This window comes from Mustela nivalis (assembly GCF_964662115.1).
Source record: "Mustela nivalis genome assembly, chromosome: 7".
Taxonomy (NCBI): domain Eukaryota; kingdom Metazoa; phylum Chordata; class Mammalia; order Carnivora; family Mustelidae; genus Mustela; species Mustela nivalis.
In genome coordinates, this window is record NC_139026.1 from 45,127,680 (window position 1) to 45,149,907 (window position 22,228).

General features: G+C 33.9%; 1 protein-coding gene across 1 annotated transcript in view; it reads left to right on the forward strand.

Moving 5' to 3' along the window:
* The window catches only part of ZFC3H1 (zinc finger C3H1-type containing), a 52,889-nt gene that overhangs the window by 13,461 nt on the left and 17,200 nt on the right, over positions 1 to 22,228 (forward strand). The window contains exons 4-21 of the mRNA XM_082742837.1: positions 2,944 to 3,142; positions 3,383 to 3,606; positions 5,219 to 5,342; positions 7,268 to 7,365; positions 8,766 to 8,975; positions 9,159 to 9,323; positions 10,433 to 10,570; positions 11,181 to 11,302; positions 11,887 to 12,036; positions 14,924 to 15,098; positions 15,388 to 15,519; positions 15,894 to 16,436; positions 16,522 to 16,631; positions 18,372 to 18,503; positions 18,599 to 18,720; positions 19,775 to 19,876; positions 20,186 to 20,305; positions 21,138 to 21,321. Coding sequence (XP_082598963.1) covers positions 2,944 to 3,142; positions 3,383 to 3,606; positions 5,219 to 5,342; positions 7,268 to 7,365; positions 8,766 to 8,975; positions 9,159 to 9,323; positions 10,433 to 10,570; positions 11,181 to 11,302; positions 11,887 to 12,036; positions 14,924 to 15,098; positions 15,388 to 15,519; positions 15,894 to 16,436; positions 16,522 to 16,631; positions 18,372 to 18,503; positions 18,599 to 18,720; positions 19,775 to 19,876; positions 20,186 to 20,305; positions 21,138 to 21,321 — 3,050 coding nt within the window. The remainder of the gene's footprint in view (positions 1 to 2,943; positions 3,143 to 3,382; positions 3,607 to 5,218; positions 5,343 to 7,267; positions 7,366 to 8,765; positions 8,976 to 9,158; positions 9,324 to 10,432; positions 10,571 to 11,180; positions 11,303 to 11,886; positions 12,037 to 14,923; positions 15,099 to 15,387; positions 15,520 to 15,893; positions 16,437 to 16,521; positions 16,632 to 18,371; positions 18,504 to 18,598; positions 18,721 to 19,774; positions 19,877 to 20,185; positions 20,306 to 21,137; positions 21,322 to 22,228) is intronic.

Genomic DNA, 22,228 nt, shown 5'->3' on the forward strand with positions numbered 1-22,228 from the left:
ACCTGAGCCGAAGGCAGCGGCTTAACCCACTGAGCCACCCAGGCGCCCTGGACATAAATCTTAAAGATAAAATCTGGAGAGATGTCCTTCAGTATCTTTGTGCTGGGTTCAGTTAAATTGAATTTAATTGAAGTGTTTTTTATATATATCCATAGATGATCTTTTTTGTTAGTTTTTTGAAACTTTTAATTTTCACCCAGAGAGTTTGTTTTCCTGCTTTGGGGGGATTATCCTGTATGGGAAATCTTTGGAGTTAGACCTTCACCTGCTCTTCGGTTCTAGCTCCTCTTAATAGCTGAGTGTTCTTTGCCACTTTGCCAGCTCTTTGCCTTTGCTTGCCTTGATTTCCTTTTCTACAGAATGAGTGTGGTATCATCTGTTCTCTGGATTGTGGCCAGGTTGAGCAGAATAAAGTACAGAGGCACCTGGCACTGTGTTTGACATGTAGTAGGTCTCGTCTCAATAGCCCAAGCCTTTTCTTTGTTGAATTAGAGATCTGAAATACCTTCAGTTCCTTCTTTTAAGATTTCAGTTAGTTTTTAATGAGTAAATTAAAATGAAGCCAAAGAGCCTAGAAGCTTTAGAAAAGAGATGATCCTGAATTTAAGATTGATAATACAACATATACCCATGTACACACAAACACACACACACATGCATATGTGTCTGCATGTATATATATATATATATATTTTTTTTTTTTTTTTTTTAAAGATTTTATTTATTTACTTGACAGAGAGAGATCACAAGTAGGCAGAGAGGCAGGCAGAGAGAGAGGAGGAAGCAGGCTCCCCGCTGAGCAGAGAGCCCGATGCGGGACTCGATCCCAGGACCCTGAGATCATGACCTGAGCCGAAGGCAGCGGCTTAACCCACTGAGCCACCCAGGCGCCCTATATATATTTTTTAATGTCCTTAAAATAACTTCATAAATTAGGGAGACATTATTTGGTTTACAAATGAGGGAAGATTTATATGGATAGGTTAAGTGAGTTACCTGAAGTTATGTAGGACTTAAATGTTAGAGCCAGGAGTTAAATGGGGTTCAGTAATCTTGCTGATCAGGTAGCAGCTTTAAGTAGGATATAGTTGTATGACTGAACGAGTAACTTCTTTCTTTTATTCCAAAAGGAGTGGTTGCAAAAAGTAATCAAAGACTTTTAAGTCTCCATGGAACAGTGATGATCTAGCTTTATTTTAAATGCTTTCGATCAGCACTATCCTATAGAATTTTCTACAATAATGGAAATATTCTTTATATGCACTTTTCAATATGGTAGCTATTAACCACATGTGGCTTTTAAGCACTTGAAATGTGATTAGTGTGGCTGAGGAACTAAATTTCTTATTCAATTTTAGTTAATTTAAATTTAAATAGCCACATGGGGCTCATTGCCACCATACTGGATAGCACAGTTCTAGAACTACAGGACCAAGTAGTAGAATTTGGTATGTTTAAGTCACTTAGAGTTAAAAAAAGATAATTTTTTTCAACTCCTTTGTTACATATATTTCCCAACAGTGGAAAGGGTACCTATAGCCTGGTTTGGATAAACTGAAATACTGAAATATGTGGTGGCAATTCAGTTAGGCATTTATAATAGTTCATAGTAGAGTGAAACCAGTAGGAAGTACCCACTGTTTTCTTTATGGTTAAGGTATCTTAAGAAGTTAAATAATTTAATTGGATATTAGACAAATGTGATTATAATTCATGTGTAAGCAAAGATTATTAGGTAAGTGAGCCTTGATCTTTTTGAGTCTTAGTTTCTTAGTCTCTTCTGATTCCCTCCTTTTTTATACATATGCATAAAAGAAAAACAGTTTTGCATTTAATTTCAAAGGATGGGGAAGCCAGAGGACTCCCAAATATGTCTGTCCCCACTATATCCATGTACTTCAATTAAAAATCTGTGCTTAGGGGCTCCTGGGTGGCTCAGTGTGTTAAGCGTGTGCCTTCAGCTTCAGCTCAGGTCAAGGTCTCAGGGTCCTAGGAACGAGTCTCACATCCCCGCCTCAGGCTCTCTGCTCTGCAGGGAGCCTGCTTCCCCCTCTCCCTCTCCTTGTCTCTCTGCCTACTTGTGAGGTGTCTCTCTGCCTACTTCTGAGGTGTCTCTCTCTCTCTCTCTCTGTCAGATAAATAAAATCTTCAAAAAAATTATCTGTGCTTAGTTTACCTGACATTTTCAATTATATTTTAGCTAAAATGTAGAGAATAGATTTTAAAAATTTCCTTAAAAAAAGGTAGGGTGAAAAAAATTTAAGATATTTTAGTTGGAAAAAAGCTTCCAAACATTTGTCCTTAACCTGTTTTCCTGTTTTAGCTTCCCTGTAGGAAAGTCTTGGGAGTTCAAAATAGTTTTAGAACATATATTGTTTAAAAGTAAGTAAATCTAAAGAATTATAAAATACATATTTTGTTAAAAAGTTGGCAAATTTCAATCTTGACATTCAGTGTACCTATTCTCTGTATTACTTGTAAAACTAGTAAATCACATGTTTATGGAACTACTTCATTCTTCATTCTTGACCTCTTCTGGGTGGATTTCTTTTTGCATGTGCTGTAATCAGATTTTTACTTTCTTGCTTGGGAGGCTCAGTTAAATGCTGATCTCTGACACTTAACTTCCCTTTTGCATCATACTATTCCATCAGTTGTATTCATCCCCTCTAACTCTTTTACATATACACACACCCTCCACAGGTTGATCTGTCTGTATTATAGGGATTGGAGGTGTACTCCACAGGTTGATCTGTCTGTATTATAGGGATTGGAGGTGTAGGGCTGTGGTAAATAGTGCAGTTTCCTTATTTTACTTATATTGCTGTTAAGTATTTGCTTTACAACTAAATTCTGATCCTTGGAAAGGTTTGACTTGGTGAGATGTTTAAAGTCAAATAATAAAACTAAACTAAAAAGTTACAACTGTTTCTTTTTTCAAAGAAACTTGGTGAAGATGAAGAGGAACTGTCAGAACTACAACTTCGTCTTTTGGCTCTTCAGTCAGCCAGTAAAAAATGGCAACAAAAAGAACAGCAGGTGATGAAGGAAAGCAAAGAAAAGTTGACTAAGACGAAAACTGTACAGCAAAAAGTTAAAACCAGTACGAAAACACATTCAGCCAAAAAAGTTAGCACTACAGGTGATCATTTCTGTCAAATTCTTTTGATTTCATATATCAATACAGTTTTGATTTTAATTCAGAAAGTTTGGAGTTTGGGAACTCTAGGGCCCCGAATGGGGGACAGTCCTATATAAACAGAACTTGGATGAGCATTTGTATATTTGATTTAATGACAATGAAAATAAATTATAAAGCTCTTCTTTTCTTTTATCTAGAAAGTTCTAATAGATACCAATGTTTCTGTATTTTTATTTAAAGCTAAACAAGCATTAAGGAAGCAGCAAACAAAAGCATGGAAGAAACTACAACAACAAAAAGAACAGGAAAGACAGAAAGAAGAGGATCAGCGGAAACAAGCTGAAGAAGAAGAGAGAAGGAAAAGAGAAGAAGAAATCAGAAAAATTCGAGATCTCTCAAATCAGGAAGAGCAGTACAATCGATTCATGAAATTGGTTGGTGGGAAGAGGAGATCAAGAAGTAAGGTAAAGAGTGTAAAAATAAAAAGTCAAAACATTATTCAAATTTTAGTGTCCTTATTATCTTCATAAATACAGTCAACTAAGAAAAAGTGTAGAGTTTTTGTGTTCAATAGAACTTGTTAACAACTTTTGGGGGAAAGAGGGAGGTTTGTTTATAATTAAGAATGAGTTTTCTATTGTTGTAGATACAAGAAATAGAAGAAATGAAAAATAAAAAGTATGGTTAGCGAAGTCTGCTTATGGCTTTTTCATCTTTCTCTATTTAGATGAAAGTAGGATTACTGGGGCGCCTGGGTGGCTCAGTCATTAAGTGGCTGCCTTTGGCATGGGTTGTGATCTCAGGGTTCTGGGATCGAGCCCTGCATCAGGATCCCGGCTTAGCCTGCTTCTCCCTGCTTGGCCCTGCTTCTCCCTCTCCTACTCCCCTGGCTTGTGTTTCCTCTCTTGCTGTGTCTCTCTGTCAAATAAATAAATAAAATCTTTAAAAAAAATAGGATTACTAAATTGTAGTGAGGACTTATCTGGAAAATGGCCATACCCTAAGTATAGGGGCAGAATTTCTTTTTTTTTCTTTTTTTTCTTTTTTTTTTTAGCATTTATTTAGTATTGTAGAATTAAAAGTGTGTCACGACTAATTGGTATGGACTATTTTAAAGAAAGTTAAGTCATCATAGCATTAGTGCTTGTGCTTATTTTAGTTACTTATTTAGCATTTGTAAACTTTTACTAAGTAGTGTCATTGATAATGATTGTCATTGTTTATTATGGATGGTGTCAGGCAGTAAACTGGAGATTTAATAATTAATCTTGTGATATATTATCAGTGACAAATTTCAGGATTTTGAGATTTGAAATTATGCTTGTGAATGAACTGTTGAAGGAGAGAGGGATATTAAAGAATAAGAGCTCTTTAATTTTAAGGAGTTAGAAATTAGGTTTGCTTAAGCAAGCAATTTATAATACTTGGAACTTCTAAAGAGTACTTTGTTAGAATCTTTTTAAAGAGAAAAGTATGTATTTGCACATTACTCTTACCAATCTGGATAAGTTTTGTTAGCTATAAACTGTCTCTGAATGAAATGTAAGAAATACAAAAAGAAAACTACACACAGACACATCACCTAAGAGTTTCTAGTTTTCAGCTGTTATCAGTGTATTCATAACTAAGATGTTAATGTATTTTTTTCAAAATACTTTAAAATACAGGGTTTTTTAAAAAGATTTTTATTCATTAGAGAGAGAGAGAGAGAAAGTAAGGGAAAGGGACAGAGAATCTGAAGCAGACTCTGCACTGAGTACAGAGCCCAGTGCAGCGCTTGATCCCACAATCATGAGATCATGACCTGAAACCAAGAGTCACATGCTCAATCAACGGAGCTACCACGGAGCCTCTAAAATATAGTCTTGAAGGCAGAAAACTTGAATTTATTCATCCAGTTTCTCATACAGAGAGGCTCTAAGTGTTCAGGAACTTGGTGTCATCTTATTTTATAGAGGAATATGATTTTTGATGCTGTTACCTAGAGGATAACTGTCCATTGTTTTGTAATTTCTAGCCTAAGAATAGACTAAGACAGAAAATGATTTGAAACTGAAAAATATCTTGTGTTATTAGTCTTCAGATCCTGACCTAAGACGATCCTTAGATAAGCAACCTACTGATAGTGGAGGTGGCATTTATCAGTACGATAACTATGAAGAAGTTGCTATGGATACAGACAGTGAAACCAATTCTCCAGGTATGAGCCCAAATTGGAAACATTCATGTATTCACAAGTTTTCATAAATGGACAATGATCATAAAGCTACCCAAAAGCTTGAAAGAAATGTGTAATGAAAGTGATGTTAGCTGGTGAATTGGGTAACCGTAGACATTTAGTGGAGATACTTTGAAAGCAAACCTCAAATATATAATATTAACCTTTCTTTCAGGTGTTTCTTTCTAGATAGCATTTAAATAAAAAGGCAATGTTTAAAGTCTGCTATTAACTGTTTGTTCTTAAAAATGAAGATTGTGGGAAAGATGAGAACACTGCTTTTAAATAAAAAAAAAATTTTTTTCGTCTCAAGTTATCTTTATATCATAGACAATTTCTGCTTTAGTGGAAAAAAAATCTTCCGTGTTCTTGGGTTCCTTTCTCCTTCCAGTGATGTTACTTTGTAGGAATTTGGAAATGGTAAGTGGTACTACTAGTGGCATCTCGGTAGGGGCTGGTTAGAACTGCTCAGGGCAATGTTCAGTTAGATTGCATATTGTAGGATGTGATTCTTCTTGAGGGCTGGAGACTTGCTTTAGTTGCTATTCAGGGGTGATTCTGTGGGAGACCTATTTTCTCACTAATTAAAACATGTAAAACAAGCAGATAACTGAATGCAGTTGGCATTCTAGGAACTGGAACACTTACTTGAAAGATCATATCATCAGTGTTTTGCTCCCTGTGGTCATATTGTTAGAACAAAACAAAATGAGAATCTTACTTTAGTGTGTCTAGACAGAAACAGAAAAATCTATATGATTTGGGTTATGTTTACCAAAAGTATTTATTTTTTGGTTACTCTTTAGGCTTATGTTTGTTTCATATTATGTTTTGTTTCAGAATATTATGTTTCGATTTCAGAATTTAACTCTCTTTGGTCAGTATTAAGTTTTCTTGCTTCCAGGTTCTTCAAGATATTTCATTGTATTCCCAAGTATTAACAATATTATTAATACTTTGTTTCTATAAAATAATTTTACATACTATGCTTTCAAAAACTTTTGTAAAAAATTAGTAGAGAATGTACTCTTTACTCACCTTTGTCAAATTATAGCTTTTTGCTATATTCACTACCGGTATTTATTTTTAAGAAGTAAAATGTTCTAAAGGCCAATTGAATTTTCAACTAGTATCATACAGGCACAAGTTAACCATATAAATCATGTAGGTAATGACCATATTGACTTGTGAGACAGCTAGGATAAAGAAGCATTAGTTTTTTTACCTGAGGATTATAGTTACTGGGTAGCAAGAGTAGTTTCCAGTCTGTCGTATTTCACTGACTTAAGAAACCACTGAAGGTAAAATGCATGATTATTTTTATCTGCTACCAGGGAAGAGAAAAATGCTAACAGTTTCATTGAGAGGCATTGATTCTAACTATTTCAGAATTATTAAATGTGACAGAGTGTACATTTAATTGATAAATACAGCAGGAAGCAGTTCTTTTCATTCCTGCAATTTTCTTTCTATACAACTTAAGTAGTTCATTTTTTCATTCCACATAAAGGGAGGAATGGAATTACCACATTAGTGGTTTGTTTTTTGTTTGTCCTTTGGTTAGAACACTTCAGCAAATTCAGGAATTTTTTGTTTTATTATTCCTTTAAAAATAGTTTGTAAAAAAGAAAAAAAAAGTATTTTTCTTGTGTTTCTTGTTCTCTTTCCTGTAGATGAGTGGAAGTGGAACAAAATGTTTTAAGGCACTAATTGTCAACTTAAGTTGGAAGGCTGGCTTTCTGATGACAAGGGACACTATTGAATGGGTAGGGAGGTCTCATGGAGGTTAAAGATACTAATTTGCACTCTGTTTAGATAGATGTATTTGTATTTCTTCAGGCATATCATAATCTTAATTTATTCCTTTCAAAGTATATTTGTTTGTAAACTCTTAACATTTTTTACAGCCCCTTCACCGGTGCAGCCACCATTCTTCTCTGAATGTTCACTGGGGTATTTTTCTCCAGCACCGTCTATTTCTTTGCCTCCACCACCTCAGGTTTCTGTAAGTGTGAATTGATGTGATTTTTAAGAAAATTATTCTGTTGTTTTGTGTCTTTTCTAACTTGTTTTGAAAAACTGGTATGTAACTAAAAGTAGTTAATATTTAAAGAGAGCTTAAAGTAGAATTGTTTACCAAAATTTAGTAGCTCTGAAACCTATAGAATAAATAGTTAATTAAATATTGGCAGGCTGTCCATTTGGAGATTTTTTTCATAGCTAATTTTTAAATCTTATGTGTACTTCCTTTCAGTACTTAGCATGTTTCCATTTTACTTCTCAGCTGGTAGCTATTCCAAAAACTTACTCTAAAGCAGAATAAGATTATCTGCTGTTTTGCATTATCTTCTTTGGCAGTTGGGCTTAAGTGCATTAGGATACTTTCAGAAATAAATTCTTTTCCTTTTTCCTCTTTTGATGAGTACAGTTATTTTTAATTTAAAATTTCATCTAAAGAATGTTATGTTGTATGTAGAAGTTAGTTTCTTTTTCCCCCAGCTTCTTTTTAAGAGTACAGCAGGCCCTCATTTAAAAAAAAAAAAAAAAGAAAAGAAAAAAGTAAGTGGGAGAATCATAAAGTAAAAGTTTTGAGGTTATTTCTAGTTGGAAAGAACCTACAGATCAAGTCGGATCTCTCAGTAGGTTAATGGGTTCTTTGTCATTTCACAGTTCCTAGGTGGACATCTGGTGTCCTCCTTGGAAGCTTAAGGTGAGGGGAATCTGAGAGCACAGAATGAAAAAAACTTTTTTTTCCCCTTCTTGCTTGAAATGTTTCCTTTTGGGAAATGGAAAATAGATGAACTAAATGCCGAGAGAAATTCTGGCAGTTCTTTGGAACAAAAATATATCTGAACTCCGATATTTGTATAAATTTAGTTTTCTTCATAAGTACTTTCTAAGAAACCATTACTCAAACATCTAAGAGATTCTTTTGGATAGTTCTTGAGATACTCTGGACTCTTTCCAGAATTCCTTTGGTGCCTAATTTTTTTTTTTTTTAACTTAAATATCTATCATATGTTTTGGTTTTTAGTATCCTCACTTGTTTTCAGGTAATTATCTAGAGAAGAGACCCTGTAAACTTTGATTTCTGTCTTTTGGAAAGCTGAGTGAAAATAAGAAGGGGTATGGAGAAGTTTGTATAATTACCCTGAAGTTCATAAATTAGATGTTTCAAAAAAAAATTTTTTTTTTTACTTGCAAAAATTACACTTTTTATGGTTGAATATTGAATTTGGTTTAGTTTTAAGATCTACTAAGTGACACTTAGTTCACTTATGCTTACAATTAAAGTAGTAACCTAAAGTTTATCTTTTTTAAATTTAATGTTGCTCCAGAGATAAATATTTGAAATTTATAAAATTTGGCTGTAATTACTATTTTTTTCTCTTTTAAAAAATCTAGTCTATGCCACCTTTGAGCCAGCCTTATGTGGAAGGCTTGTGTGTTTCTCTTGAACCTCTACCTCCTCTACCACCTTTACCACCTCTCCCACCTGAAGATCCAGAACAGCCTCCAAAACCACCTTTTGCAGATGAGGAAGAGGAGGAAGAAATGCTGCTTAGAGAAGAGCTCCTTAAGTCTCTTGCAAATAAAAGAGCTTTTAAGCCAGAGGTAATTTAGGTGCCTGAACCTCTAGGTGGTGCCCTTGAACCTAGTTTTAGCTTTGCTTTTCTCTGGGTTTCATTGGGTCTTTCAGAGTAATGATAAGTCTGAAGCTGATTTACTCAGGACATTTCAAGATGACAGAAATTTCTTTATGTAGTAATGTTTCATATTTCTTTTTTCCTCATTTAGGAAACATCCAGTAACAGTGACCCACCTTCACCTCCAGTTCTGAACAATTCACAGCCTGTGCCAAGAAGCAATCTATCAATAGTCAGTATTAATACAGTATCTCAGCCTAGGATACAGAATCCAAAGTTTCACAGAGGACCTCGTCTTCCACGAACTGTGATCTCGGTAAAAAAAAGCAACATAATTAATTCTGTTAAACAGTTTGTGAGAAATTTTTATGAAATTTTGCTGCTGTCTTATACCCTAACTCCTAGTTCATTTGAATATGTTACATATATTCATATATAAGTAAAAACAATTTTTATTTATTAATAGTGAAATGGGAGCAGTTTCTTTGCTTCAAAACTAGTAGAGTTGGCGATAATGTTTTGGAGAAGCATTTTCTTTTTGCCTTTTTTTTTTTTCATTTTTTTCTATATAAATTAATCCACTCAGATTTTCTTTGTTCTAGAGTTACTTTTAGTTTTTATTTCTTTCACCTTCGTTTATGTTTGCTAGTATTTTTTTCAATTATTGATTATATTGTAATGGCAGGATTTATTTACTATGTTTACTGATGTCCATTAAAGAAATTGAAATGACAGTTTCTTTTTACCTTGTTTTTCAATGGTTTTGAAATAAAATAATTGGAGCCAAAGCCAAGTTGAAATCTTGCCTCAGTTAGGTAAACCAGTTTTGGCCACTTACTCTCTCTATATAACCACAAAAGCCCCAAAAAAGTTTTGTCAGTAACTATATAGAATTATTAATTTTTTGTTTGGTTGGTAAGATAGCTAATTTAGGTGGCATTATGGTTCTTTATAGAAAGTTGGAGAAAATAGGGTGCCTGGATGGCTAGTTGGTTAGGCATCCGACTCTTAGTTTCAGCTCAAGTTGTAATCTCAAGGTTGTGGGGTAGAGCGCCTGCTTAAGATTCTTTCTCTGTCTCCCTCTGCCCTCCCTCCCCTGCCCCAGAGTAATTAAAGAAAAAAAAAGAAAGTTGGGGAAAATAAAACTTAATGGAAAGGTGATCATAGGAATTTCTAGAAATATAGAAAATATAAAGTATTTTATGTGGTGGGTAAATAACTTGTATTGGTGAAGTGTGACAAAGTTAGATATTCAGCATAACCATAAGAAACCATAGACTGTCTCTACTTGGAGTCCATTATTTTTAGGAATTGAAATTCAAGAGATTAAATGACTTGTCCAATGCAACACATCTAGTTGGGGGTAGAACCAAGAAAAAATAGTTACTTTTGTCATCAGAAGAAACAAATATATTATTTTTGCAGCTTCCAAAGCATAAGTCAGTAGTTGTAACACTGAATGATTCAGATGACAGTGAGTCTGATGGAGAGGCTTCCAAGTCAACAAATAGTGTTTTTGGTGGATTGGAGTCCATGATTAAAGAAGCAAGACGAACTGCTGAGGTCAGTGCAATAATGAAAGATTAAAAGGTGATTTATTGATAGTCATTAAAGGTTTCTTTTTTTTCCTCCCCCAAAAATTAGACCTTAGAGGTCTAGATTTTTAATATATTGAATTGTGGAAATATTTTAAGTATTTGTGTTATTTAGGACTTTACAGAGTGAAGAATATGCAAATTTAATTAGATTTAACTATCAAAAATCCGTTTTTTTTTTTCCAACTGACTAGTCCCTTTTTCAAACTAGTAAAAATTGAGTGGATAATTGTCCTCTGTACTAAAGAAATGTATTGCTTTGAAAATTGTATCACATTACCAGAAAACAGTTTTTATTAAACATAAAATCTAAATATAACTTTTACCCCTATTTTTACTATATGTATGTAGGTTACATATGATTTAGTTCGATTATTTTAAAACTGTAAATTTAGTGGATCATACAGTTAAGTTGTTGCTAACAGGCTGCTTTGTTTTAAGAAAAGAAATAGAAAATAATTATGAAGTTATTCAGTTATTTCTAACTACATAAATGTGCACCGGGTTGTATTGTGAAGTATAAATCTCAGTGGTTTTTTGGGAAGCTGTTGATCTGGTTGACTTTAACTATTTTCTAGCAAGCTTCAAAACCGAAAGTACCTCCAAAATCTGAAAAAGAAAATGATCCCATGCGAACACCTGAAGCTTTGCCTGAAGAAAAGAAGATTGAATATAGATTGTTAAAGGAAGAGATTGCCAAGTGAGTAGCATTTTTTGTAATTAGCTTTAAAGGTATGTGCTATTTCAGTACTTAACTTAGTCTTTATACAGTTTATTGACATTGGGAGATGAGTGGTGCTGGTTTTATCCAAGATCCAGACTTAATGTTTTTATAACTCACAGAAGGGGGAGCCAGATAATCATTTATAGACTTGAATACAGTGGTGCACTGAGATATAAACAGCTTAGAGAAGAGATGAAAGCTGTTATAAAAGAGAACTACACTAAGTCATTTTTACACTTTAAATATATCACTTTGTCAGTTATACCTCAGTAAAGCTGAAAAAATACTTAGTAGAATCAGCAGTATTCTTTTTTTAAATTAAAGTGTAGTTGACACATAATGTTGCACTAGTTTTAGGTGTACAACATAGTGATTTGACAACTCTATACTCAGGCTACGCAGACTTTCAACTTTGAATGCCAGCTTGGTCATGCATATTGGTCATCATTATTAGTCAATATGATTAATATTTTATTTTATGAAATAGAATAGAGCTTTGAAGATAAATAATTTTAATTTATTTCTTGGTATAATTCTTCTACCTTTATTGGTTATTTTAGTAGAGAGAAACAGCGTTTGATTAAATCAGATCAGCTGAAGACAAGTTCATCATCCCCAGGAAACTCTGATGTGGAAATTGATGGGATTGGCAGAATAGCAATGGTTACTAAGCAGGTTACAGATGCAGAAGCAAAACTTAAAAAACATAGGTGAGCCTCTTTATCTGATTAAATATTGGTATGTATTTAAATGTTCCTGTATTAGAATGATGTATTTTTGTGGCTGTATGTCATAAAAAGTATACTATATGATTACAGATTCTTTCATACTTGGTAAAACCATAGAAGACTATCATTTTATTGAATTGTATATTTATATAAAGTAATAGTATTAATATTTAAATGAAAATTTCAAGACTTCAAAGGAGATTTGTTTCCCTTCAGATATACACATGGCTTATTCATTGCTAAAAACATGTATGAAACTCTTTGTTTTGGAATTTTCTTTAAAACTTTGACATCTTTTTGAAATACCTTCATTGGAACCGTATTGTTGTTATTAAAGGTGGGCTGCTTTGTTGGAGAGAGTCATTACCCAGTCTGTTCAATAATACACATCGTCAAATATGGTGTTATGAATGTGTGAATATTAAGTTACAATCCTAAACTTAACACGTTTTGTGAAATCACTGTGTTTTGAGTGGTGTTTCAAAACTTTGAAAACATACAACCTCGGGGCGCCTGGGTGGCTCAGTGGGTTAAAAGCCTCTGTCTTCAGCTCAGGTCATGATCCCAGGGTTCTGGGATCGAACCCCATGTCTGGCTCTCTGCTCCACCTCCTTCCCCTCCTCTTTCTCTGCCTTCCTCTTTGCCTACTTGTGATCTCTATCAAATAAATAAAATCTTAAAAAAAAAAATAGAACCTCACAAGATGAACATAATGAATCCTAGAATTCATTCACATATTTGGGGAAGTTATTTATTCTGTTGAGGTATAATTGACATATATTATTATATTAGTTTCAGGTGTACAACATAATGATACGGTATTTATGTACTGTATGAAATGATCACCACAGTATAGTAACATCTGTCCCCATATATAGTTAAAGATTTTTTTCTTGTGATAAGGACCATTAGCATATATTTGATAGAAATGATTATATTTGATTATGGCTATACATCTTTTTCACTCCACCCACCTTGAAATCATGGTTGGTGAAGAACAAAGTGTTAACATCAATACTTGTGAGTTTTCCGCTAGTCCCCCTATAGGTTTACATATGTAAGGTGGGGAGTTTCTGTTCAAGTAAGACGTTCCTTATTCTGTTGTTACTAACTAACTGACTTGTTCTTAAACTTCAAAGTTTGATTGTAAAAGTTGATCACAGTGATGAATTAGCAATGTATAAATAATTTAATGATTTTTAAAATAAGCTTCAAAAGTTCATCTACCCACAGTTAATGGAAAAAGGTAGAAATTTATAACCATCTTGGTACTCTTTATTTTTTTAAATCATGAAAAACAATGTAATTTGAAATGTTTTGGTAAGGCACCGTAGATAGCTCAAGGACTTAGTGACTGGAAATTTTTTATAAGTAAACAGAAATATGTTCTGTTTTTCATTTCATTACAAGACATTGGAGATTAAGTATTCTGAACAAAATAAAATACATTTAAAAATAGTCTTTATAAATGTTTTCAGCATTTTATACATCTAAAGTATGCCATTATTTTATGCACTAAGAAAACCTGCTGCTAGCCAAACTATGATACACAGTGATGCTAAGACATTACTGATACTGAAGATCTGAAAAATGTGCTTCATAAATGAAATGCTGTGGTGACTGTAAATCTCCAGTGTTATCAGTATGAAATGATATTGTGTGTGTTTTAAAGGAGATTAAAATAAATTCACTTAAGTTCCATTTATTTAGTAGGTTCAATAAAAAGTGAAATAAGGTAGGGGCGCCTGGGTGGCTCAGTGGGTTAAGCCTCTGCCTTTGGCTCAGGTCATGATCCCAGGATCCTGGGATCGAGCCTCACATCGGGCTCTCTGCTTGGCAGGGAGCCTGATTCCCTATCTCTCGCTCTCTGCCTGCCTCTCTGCCTACTTGTGATCTCTCTCTCCCTCTCTGTCAAATAAATAAAATCTTTAAAAAAAAAAAAGTTTAAAAAAAAGTGAAAAGGTTTTCAAAAATTCTTTGTCTTTCTGTTCCCCATTCCATCACATATTCTCTGTCTTTATGATTCCTTCTAGATATCAGCTATTGTGATTGTTGAAATATATCTTCAGGGAAAGAGCCATCATTTTTTTAACTATAATATTTAGTAGTTGAGAAAATGAAAATCTGTATCTATAAATTTATTTTTTGTCCTGTTTTTATTCTCATTTCCAAACTTTACATCTGTATATTGTTTAAAAATTTAGACTTCCTTTTCCCCTTGCTTGCCTTGCTTTAGATAAAATGAGTTAGAGATTTGAAGTGTGCTTGATTATGCTAATCAGATGTTTATTTGTGTGTATATTAAGAGCATTATAAATGATGTTAAACATCGCAGTTTTCTGTCCAAAGTCCTCCTCTTTTAGGAGTCTTGTATGGTCAGATTCAGTCATATCTAATAGTGGTTTTTCAACTGTAATTCACATTACTCAGACTTAAATGATTTTTTTTTTTTTAAGAAAAAAGATCAGACTCCTTGTTGTTTTCATAAAATGGAATAATGTTTATTTGAATATCTGTGTGATTAGTGCATATGAAAATAGCCATCCTTTTAATATCAGTATATATGTTTTTAAGATTATCTGAGAGAATGTATGTACACATGCAGTGAGTAGGGGCAGAGGGAGAGGAAGAGAGTCTTAAACAGACTTCTTGCTGAGCACAGAGTCCATCGTGGGCCTCCTATCTTACCACCCAGAGATTATGACCTCATGAGAAACCAAGAGTTGGATGCCTAACCTACTGTTCCACCCAGGTGCCCTGTCAGTATATTTTGTAAAACAAGCTATTGCTTTGTAAATTTTTTATTCTGATGATGTTAGCCTACTAGTTTAGAAAGACATTAATAAGAGTTTTGTTATTTCTCAATTAGGATTCTCTTGATGAAAGATGAATCTGTTTTAAAGAATCTCGTACAGCAAGAAGCTAAGAAGAAAGAATCTGTTCGAAATGCTGAAACAAAGATTACAAAACTTACAGAACAGCTTCAGGCAACAGAGAAAATTCTCAGTGTCAACAGAATGTTTTTAAAGAAGCTTCAGGAACAAGTAATGTTCTTTTTTTACATTAAGATATTGTTTTTTTTGTTTTTTTTTTACGTTAAGATATTGTAGTCTCATGTTTACTCTACATTTTTATGGTCCAGATTTTTTTTAAAACAAAACCTTAAATCAAAGACCTCAAAATGTATAACCTTTCTACTGTTTTCCATTGTGACATAATATTGGCATATTTTTATTTTCAGGTGCATACCCTAAAGCTGCTCTGTGTTTAAGAAGGTATTTCCTCTCTCCTAAGGTTTACATTTACATTTCCAGAAATATCCTGTATTTTCAGATTCACAAAGTTCAGCAACGTGTTACCATTAAGAAAGCTTTGACTCTAAAGTATGGGGAAGAGCTTGCGCGGGCAAAGGCAGTGGCTAGTAAAGAAATAGGAAAACGTAAACTGGAACAGGATCGCCTTGGAGTAAGTTGTTTGTAGGAATATTTTATTTTTGCAAAGGAAAAAGTTTTCATGATACTTCCGAGGGTAAGAGATGTATAAAATAACTCGGGTTTTTTCCTGCATATTCACACAGACTAAAGCTTTGTTTTTAAATGATGTCCACATTTTTGGAAGCTTTATTTTATAGTTCTTGTTTTGGCTTTGTCTTTTGTTTTTCATAGATTATAGATTAACTGGCATAACTATTGGGGAGTTTTGTCAGACTATTATATTCTTGTCAATGATTTAGTTTTTTAATATTGGCACTGTATTGTAGGGGTAACACATTTATCTTAACCAAAAAATTCTTATGAAATCATAGTGATGTAAAATATGTATATCATTTTTTTCTCCAGCCAAACAAAATGATGAGACTGGACAATTCTCCAATATCAAGTCCCAGAAAACATTCAGCAGAACTGATTGCTATGGAAAAAAGACGATTACAAAAGCTAGAATATGAATATGCCCTGAAAATTCAGAAACTAAAAGAAGCCCGGGCCCTTAAAGCAAAGGAACAACTAAATATTGCTCCAGTTGTGGAAGAGGAACCTGAATTTTCTTTACCTCAACCGTCACTTCACGATTTGACTCAAGATAAATTAAGTCTGGACACTGAGGAAAATGATGTTGATGATGAGATTTTGTCAGGTTCAAACAGGGAACGAAGAAGATCATTTTTAGAGTCAAATTCTTTTACTAAACCTAACCTTAAGCACACTGATACGCCTAACAAAGAATGCATCAACAAACCTACTAAGAATACAGTAGAAAAACCAGAACTTTTTCTAGGGTTAAAAATCGGTGAATTACAAAAATTATATTCAAAAGCTGATAGCTTAAAACAGTTGATTTTAAAGACCACTACAGGCATTACGGAAAAGACTTTGCATGGTCAGGTAACTGAACATTTCATACGTTTTATAAAGTCTAGGATTTACCCTAGCTGTCTTTGCTTTATGCAATTACTGATTTCTTTTGCAGGAGATTTCTGTGGATGTGGATTTTGTGACAGCACAGAGTAAAACAACAGAAGTGAAGCCGTGTCCTTTTAGACCCTACCATAGTCCTCTTCTAGTTTTTAAGTCCTACAGGTATGAAAGAAAGACTCGACAAGCTTGAATTTCAGGACTGCTCCTTGATCTTAATGACAGTATAACCTTGGCTAGTTCATGATAATGAAAAAAATAATTGGCGTCATGGTGACTGAAAAATGAATTGTCCTTTTAGGGAAAATGAAATTGTCTTATTGTCAGATTTGAACCTTATCAGGAAGTAAGGTTTAGCTCATACTAGGTTTATTCTTACCAAGTTCTAATTTCTGGTTATTGGGGGAATTGTGGAGAGCTCTGAATTATCTCTGGTAGGGATTTTAGGAAAAATAATTAGAGTCAAATAAGAATTTTTTTTTTTTAAAGATTTTATTTATTTATTTGACAGAGAGAAATCACAAGTAGATGGAGAGGCAGGCAGAGAGAGAGAGAGGGAAGCAGGCTCCCTGCTGAGCAGAGAGCCCGATGCGGGACTCGATCCCAGGACCCTGAGATCATGACCCGAGCTGAAGGCAGCGGCTTAACCCACTGAGCCACCCAGGTGCCCCCAAATAAGAATTTTTAAGTTTAAAAATAATTTTACCATTATTCTAAGTAATGCTTTGGCCAGCTTCCATAAAATTGATTTTATGGTTGATATGGTTGAATTGATTGATAAAGATGGTAACTTTATTGAGGTTGTCTTTTTAAAAAGACTTCTACTTCCAGAAGGAAGTTGTGAGACTGTAAGTGGGTGGGATTTAATCATAAAATTGTAAAACACATATCAGGTACTATAGGCTTTTCCCTTAGTTTTTTTGTTGGCTGGTAACGTGCAAGAAATACCAGTGTTGGGGCACCTGAGTGGCTCAGTGTTTTGAGCGTCTGCTTTTAGCTCAGGTTGTGATTCTCAGGGTCCTGGGATCCAGCCCCACATTGGGCTCCCTGCTCAGTGGGGAGCCTGCTTCTCCCTCTCCCTCTGCCTGCAGCTGCTCCCCTGCTTGTATGCTTACTCTTTCTCTCTCTCTGTCAAATAAATAAAATCTTAAAACAAAAAACAAAAAAGCATGGGACCCCATGGGTGGGTGGCTCAGTTGGTTGGACGACTGCCTTCGGCTCTGGTCATGATCCTGGAGTCCCGGGATCGAGTCCTGCATCGGGCTCCCAGCTCCACGGGGAGTCTGCTTCTCTCTCTGACCTTCTCGCTCATACTCTCTCTCACTGTCTCTCTCTCAAATAAATAAATAAAATCTTAAAAAAAAAAAAACAAAAAAAAAAACCAGAGTGACACCAATATCCCTAAAAATGTAAAAAAATCATTTAAAAAAAAAACCAAAAAAACCCCAGTGTTATATACCATTTTATTATGTGATACAAAACATTATTTTTAAGGATTTTATTAGGGAGTGAGACAGAGAAAGAGAACACGAGAGAGCACAAGCACAGGGAGGGGCCAAGAGAGAGAGTGAGAATCTCAAGCAGAGGGAGCCTGCAGCAGGGCTCAGTCCCACAACCCTGAGATCATGACCTGAGCTGAAACCAAGAGTCAAACACTTAACCAACTGAGCTTTTGAAATACAGGGTTTTTTGTTGTTGTTTTCTGTTTTGGATATTCTGTGTTCTAGATATAAAAAAGTTGTCCCTGTCATTGATATTCTGGTTATTTAGAGTTCATTTTGATATTGTTAGATAAATAGTAAACCTAAAGCTTAGAAATTTTAATTAAGAAAAATGAAAAATTTCCCAATTTTCTAGGGAATGTTTGTCGAGTATAATGTCCTTGTCTACCTTTCTTCTCCTTAGATTTAGTCCATATTATCGAACCAAGGAAAAACTTCCCTTAAGCTCAGTATCATACAGTAATATGATTGAACCGGATCAGTGTTTATGCCGTTTTGATTTAACAGGAACATGTAATGATGATGATTGTCAGTGGTGAGTAGCTTTTATTTGTGAATATTTTATAATTTAAAAGACAGTTTGGTTTCATATTACACGATGATCTTTTGTGTGTTGTCGTTTTGTTTTAGGCAGCATACACAAGACTATACACTTAGCCGAAAACAGCTATTCCAGGACATTTTGTCATATAATCTATCTCTGATTGGTTGTTCGGAGACGAGCACTGATGACGAAATTGCTGCTGCAGCAGGTATTGAAAGAGTCTTACTGTTCTCCAAGAGAAAATTTAAATGTAGGCAATTAGATTTGTTTAGTTGTTGAGTCTTTAAGGAGTTGTAATAATAATTCAATACATTCACCTATGGCATTTTATCCAGATTTGCTGTAATATAGTAGTCACTAGCCATATCTTGCTTTTCAAATATAAATTAATTAAAATTTCTTCCTTAGTTGCTGTAGCCACATTTTAGGTGCTTGATAGCTGCTTTTGAGCTCAGTAGCTCATTAGTGGTTAAGTCCTTACCAGTAGGATAGTGCGGATAGAAGATATTCCATTGTTGTGTGAAGTTCTTTGGACAGAACTCATCTTAATAGTTCAGTTTATTTAGAGGAATATAGTAACATACTTGTTAACTATTATTTTTAATATTAATATTAATATTTAATTAATTTTAACTATTTTCTTATTTTAATAACTATTATTAAGTAACAATTTTATTAATGCTTTTCAAGTAGAGCCCTATTTTTATTCATTATTGTTTTAATAAATAGAGAAGGATTGGAAATTGTGGTTTCAAATTCTACAAAGAAATAAAAAAGACTTTATACACCTTGATATTATAAAAAGCATAGATTTTTATGGCATTGTAAGTAAATACTGATAAGGTTTTTTTTTAGATTTGTTACAAATATTCAACCTTAAACTGCAAGTATTTTTGAAGTTAAAGGAATTGGTTTTTATTAAATTTAGTGTTAACCACAACCCAGAGTGATCATGAAGTCACTGAATCTATATAGTCCTTCTCAATTTGGGACTTTAATTTTCACTTGTTTGGTTTGTTTCAGTAAATACTCTTTTTTTTTTTTGAGCCCAGCTTGGGTGCATGATGTGGTAAGATTTGCCATAGTAGTTAAGGTAATGGAAGCCTTGCCTTTTAGGAGGCATATATGTTTTTGACTGGTAACATATACTTTATTTTAATTTTTAAATTACTCTTCTCTTTATATTTTTTAATTGGCTTTGTCTTTGTAATCCATGTTTTTTATGCTTTTTATAAATAAAAATAATATTCTTCTAATTTCAGAAAAATATGTTGAGAAACTTTTTGGAGTAAATAAAGATCGTATGTCAATGGACCAGATGGCTGTTCTCCTTGTTAGCAATATCAACGAGAGTAAAGGCCATAGTGAGTCTCTCTCTCTCTCTCTGGCGCGCGCGCATACACGCACACACAGACACACACAAGGACCGTGTAGTTTCTTTATGATAGCAAATTTTCTGATGTTATGTTTTCCAAAATAAATACACATGTGTATATATGTATGTAACATGCTCAAAGAATAGAATAATCATCTCTTTCTGTAGGGCAGAAAATACATCTGTATGTCATTTCTGACTAACAATAATTTTAGCTCGTTTTGAGTATTGTTTGGGTACCCTTTTAAGGTATAAAATCTAGTTATATCAGGTAATAATCTTCTCCTATCTACTTTAGCACCTCCATTTACAACCTACAAAGATAAAAGAAAGTGGAAGCCAAAGTTTTGGAGGAAACCTGTTTCAGAGAATAGCTTCAGTAGTGATGAGGAACAGTCTACAGGACCAATTAAGTATGGTAAGAAGTAATTTAAGGCCTTGAATCATTACATTGTGGTGTTCTATCTTTGTCTAACACAGTACTAATTTTTTGGTGTATCTGCTAGCTTGGGCTTTTTGTTTTGTTTTGTTTTGTTTTTTGTTCTGTTTTGTTTTCTTTTTTTTTTTTTCTTAGAACAGTGACGCCATTTGGCATTTAATGCTGTTCCTCATTGTGCAGGATTGCCCATTGCCTGGCCTGTGTCCTTGAGGGCAGGTGTAGTATTTTATTTTGTTTTTGAGTCTGTGCTTTCTAACATGCAATGGGATCACAGAATGAATAAATAATGAACAAAGTGAATATGAATGAGTTCTGTATTGTCAAGCACATCTTACATTATTGTAAATTTGTGTTACTTATTAAAGTTTGCAAAATTTGTTCACTATTTGTGGATTTGATATCTAATAGATACATGATCCCATGAGCTTTTTTATAGTAATATAGTACTTTTTCCTTAAGTATAGAGGAATAAATTATCTTCATAAATGATAATTTTGTTTATTTTACTGTTTAGTGAATGTGAATTATTAGGTGAAGCCACTTACCTTCGAAGTAGGGAGACCATATTTCTGGTTTGCCCAGCAGAATCCTGGTTTATATTTGTTATCCTGGTGTAGTTTTTAATAACACCCCCTTCACTTTTCGAAGTGTCTGTTTGTAAATTATATTACAGTCTACTTTAAAACTATGAGCTGATGTGTTTATTTTGATTCTTTAGATTTTTAGATTATTTTAAAGATGAAGCCAGTTATTTTTTTCCTTGGTCTGTGGATAAGAGAAAGTATAAAGCTAATGATACTTTTCCTTCCAGCCTTCCAGCCAGAGAACCGAATAAATGTTCCAGCTTTAGATACGGTTGTCACTCCAGACGATGTTAGATACTTTACAAATGAGACTGATGACATTGCTAATTTAGAAGCAAGCGTGCTTGAAAATCCTTCTCATGTACAACTTTGGCTCAAGCTTGCGTACAAGTACTTGAATCAAAATGAGGGGTAAGTCTATTTCTAAACTTTGTGTCATCTGTTGCACAATTATATTTTTATGTTTGAAGTTTGTTTCATCTATGGTAATCACGTTTCCATCATGGTATCAATGAAGTCTTTGTTTTTGACAAAGCCAGTAGCACTTTATTGTTTAAAAGCTAGTAGAAAAACTCTAAATCTTGACTGGTTTGCGTGGTTCAGTGTGTGAGTAATAAATTATCCCCAGTTTTTAACTCTAGTAGGTTCTTATTTCAAAGTAGGATTAGTTAAAACAGTAAATTCTGATGGTATAAAGATTGATTATTGGTTTTTCTTTTTAAAAGGCAGGTTTTGTTAGTAGCATTTTTTTTTTTAAGATTTATTTATTCTTGGAGAGAGAGAGGACACATGTGTGCAAGCACACCTGAGGAAGGAGCAGAGGGAGAGGGAGAGAGAGTCCTAAGCAGACTCCAAGCTAAGCACAGAGCCCTACACAAGGCTTGATCTCATGACACCAAGCTCATGACCTGAGCTGAAACCAAGAGTCAGCTACTCAACTGGCTGTGCCACGCAAGTGCCCCAGTAGTGATAGTCTCTTAAAATTATGATAAAATCACAATAGAACAACTTAAATAATATGTTAGTTTTTTTATTTAGAGATTTAAAGCTTGTATAGGAACATTAAATTCTGATGAATTGACTTTTTTTCTGTGGGTGGTATTATATGCCTTCAAATAAGGTAAATAGTAATTTTTCTCACTAACCTATTGCATTTTCTGACTCCTACTTTTTGATAGTATTAGCAGGAATAATCTTTTATTACTAGGAATAACCTTTTATTACTATGATTTAAAATTATAATTTAATCTTTGAAAAAAGGCCTTCTGAATGTCTGTCTGAAAACTTGGTATAAAAGCTTCTTCCGTAAGGCAGCATA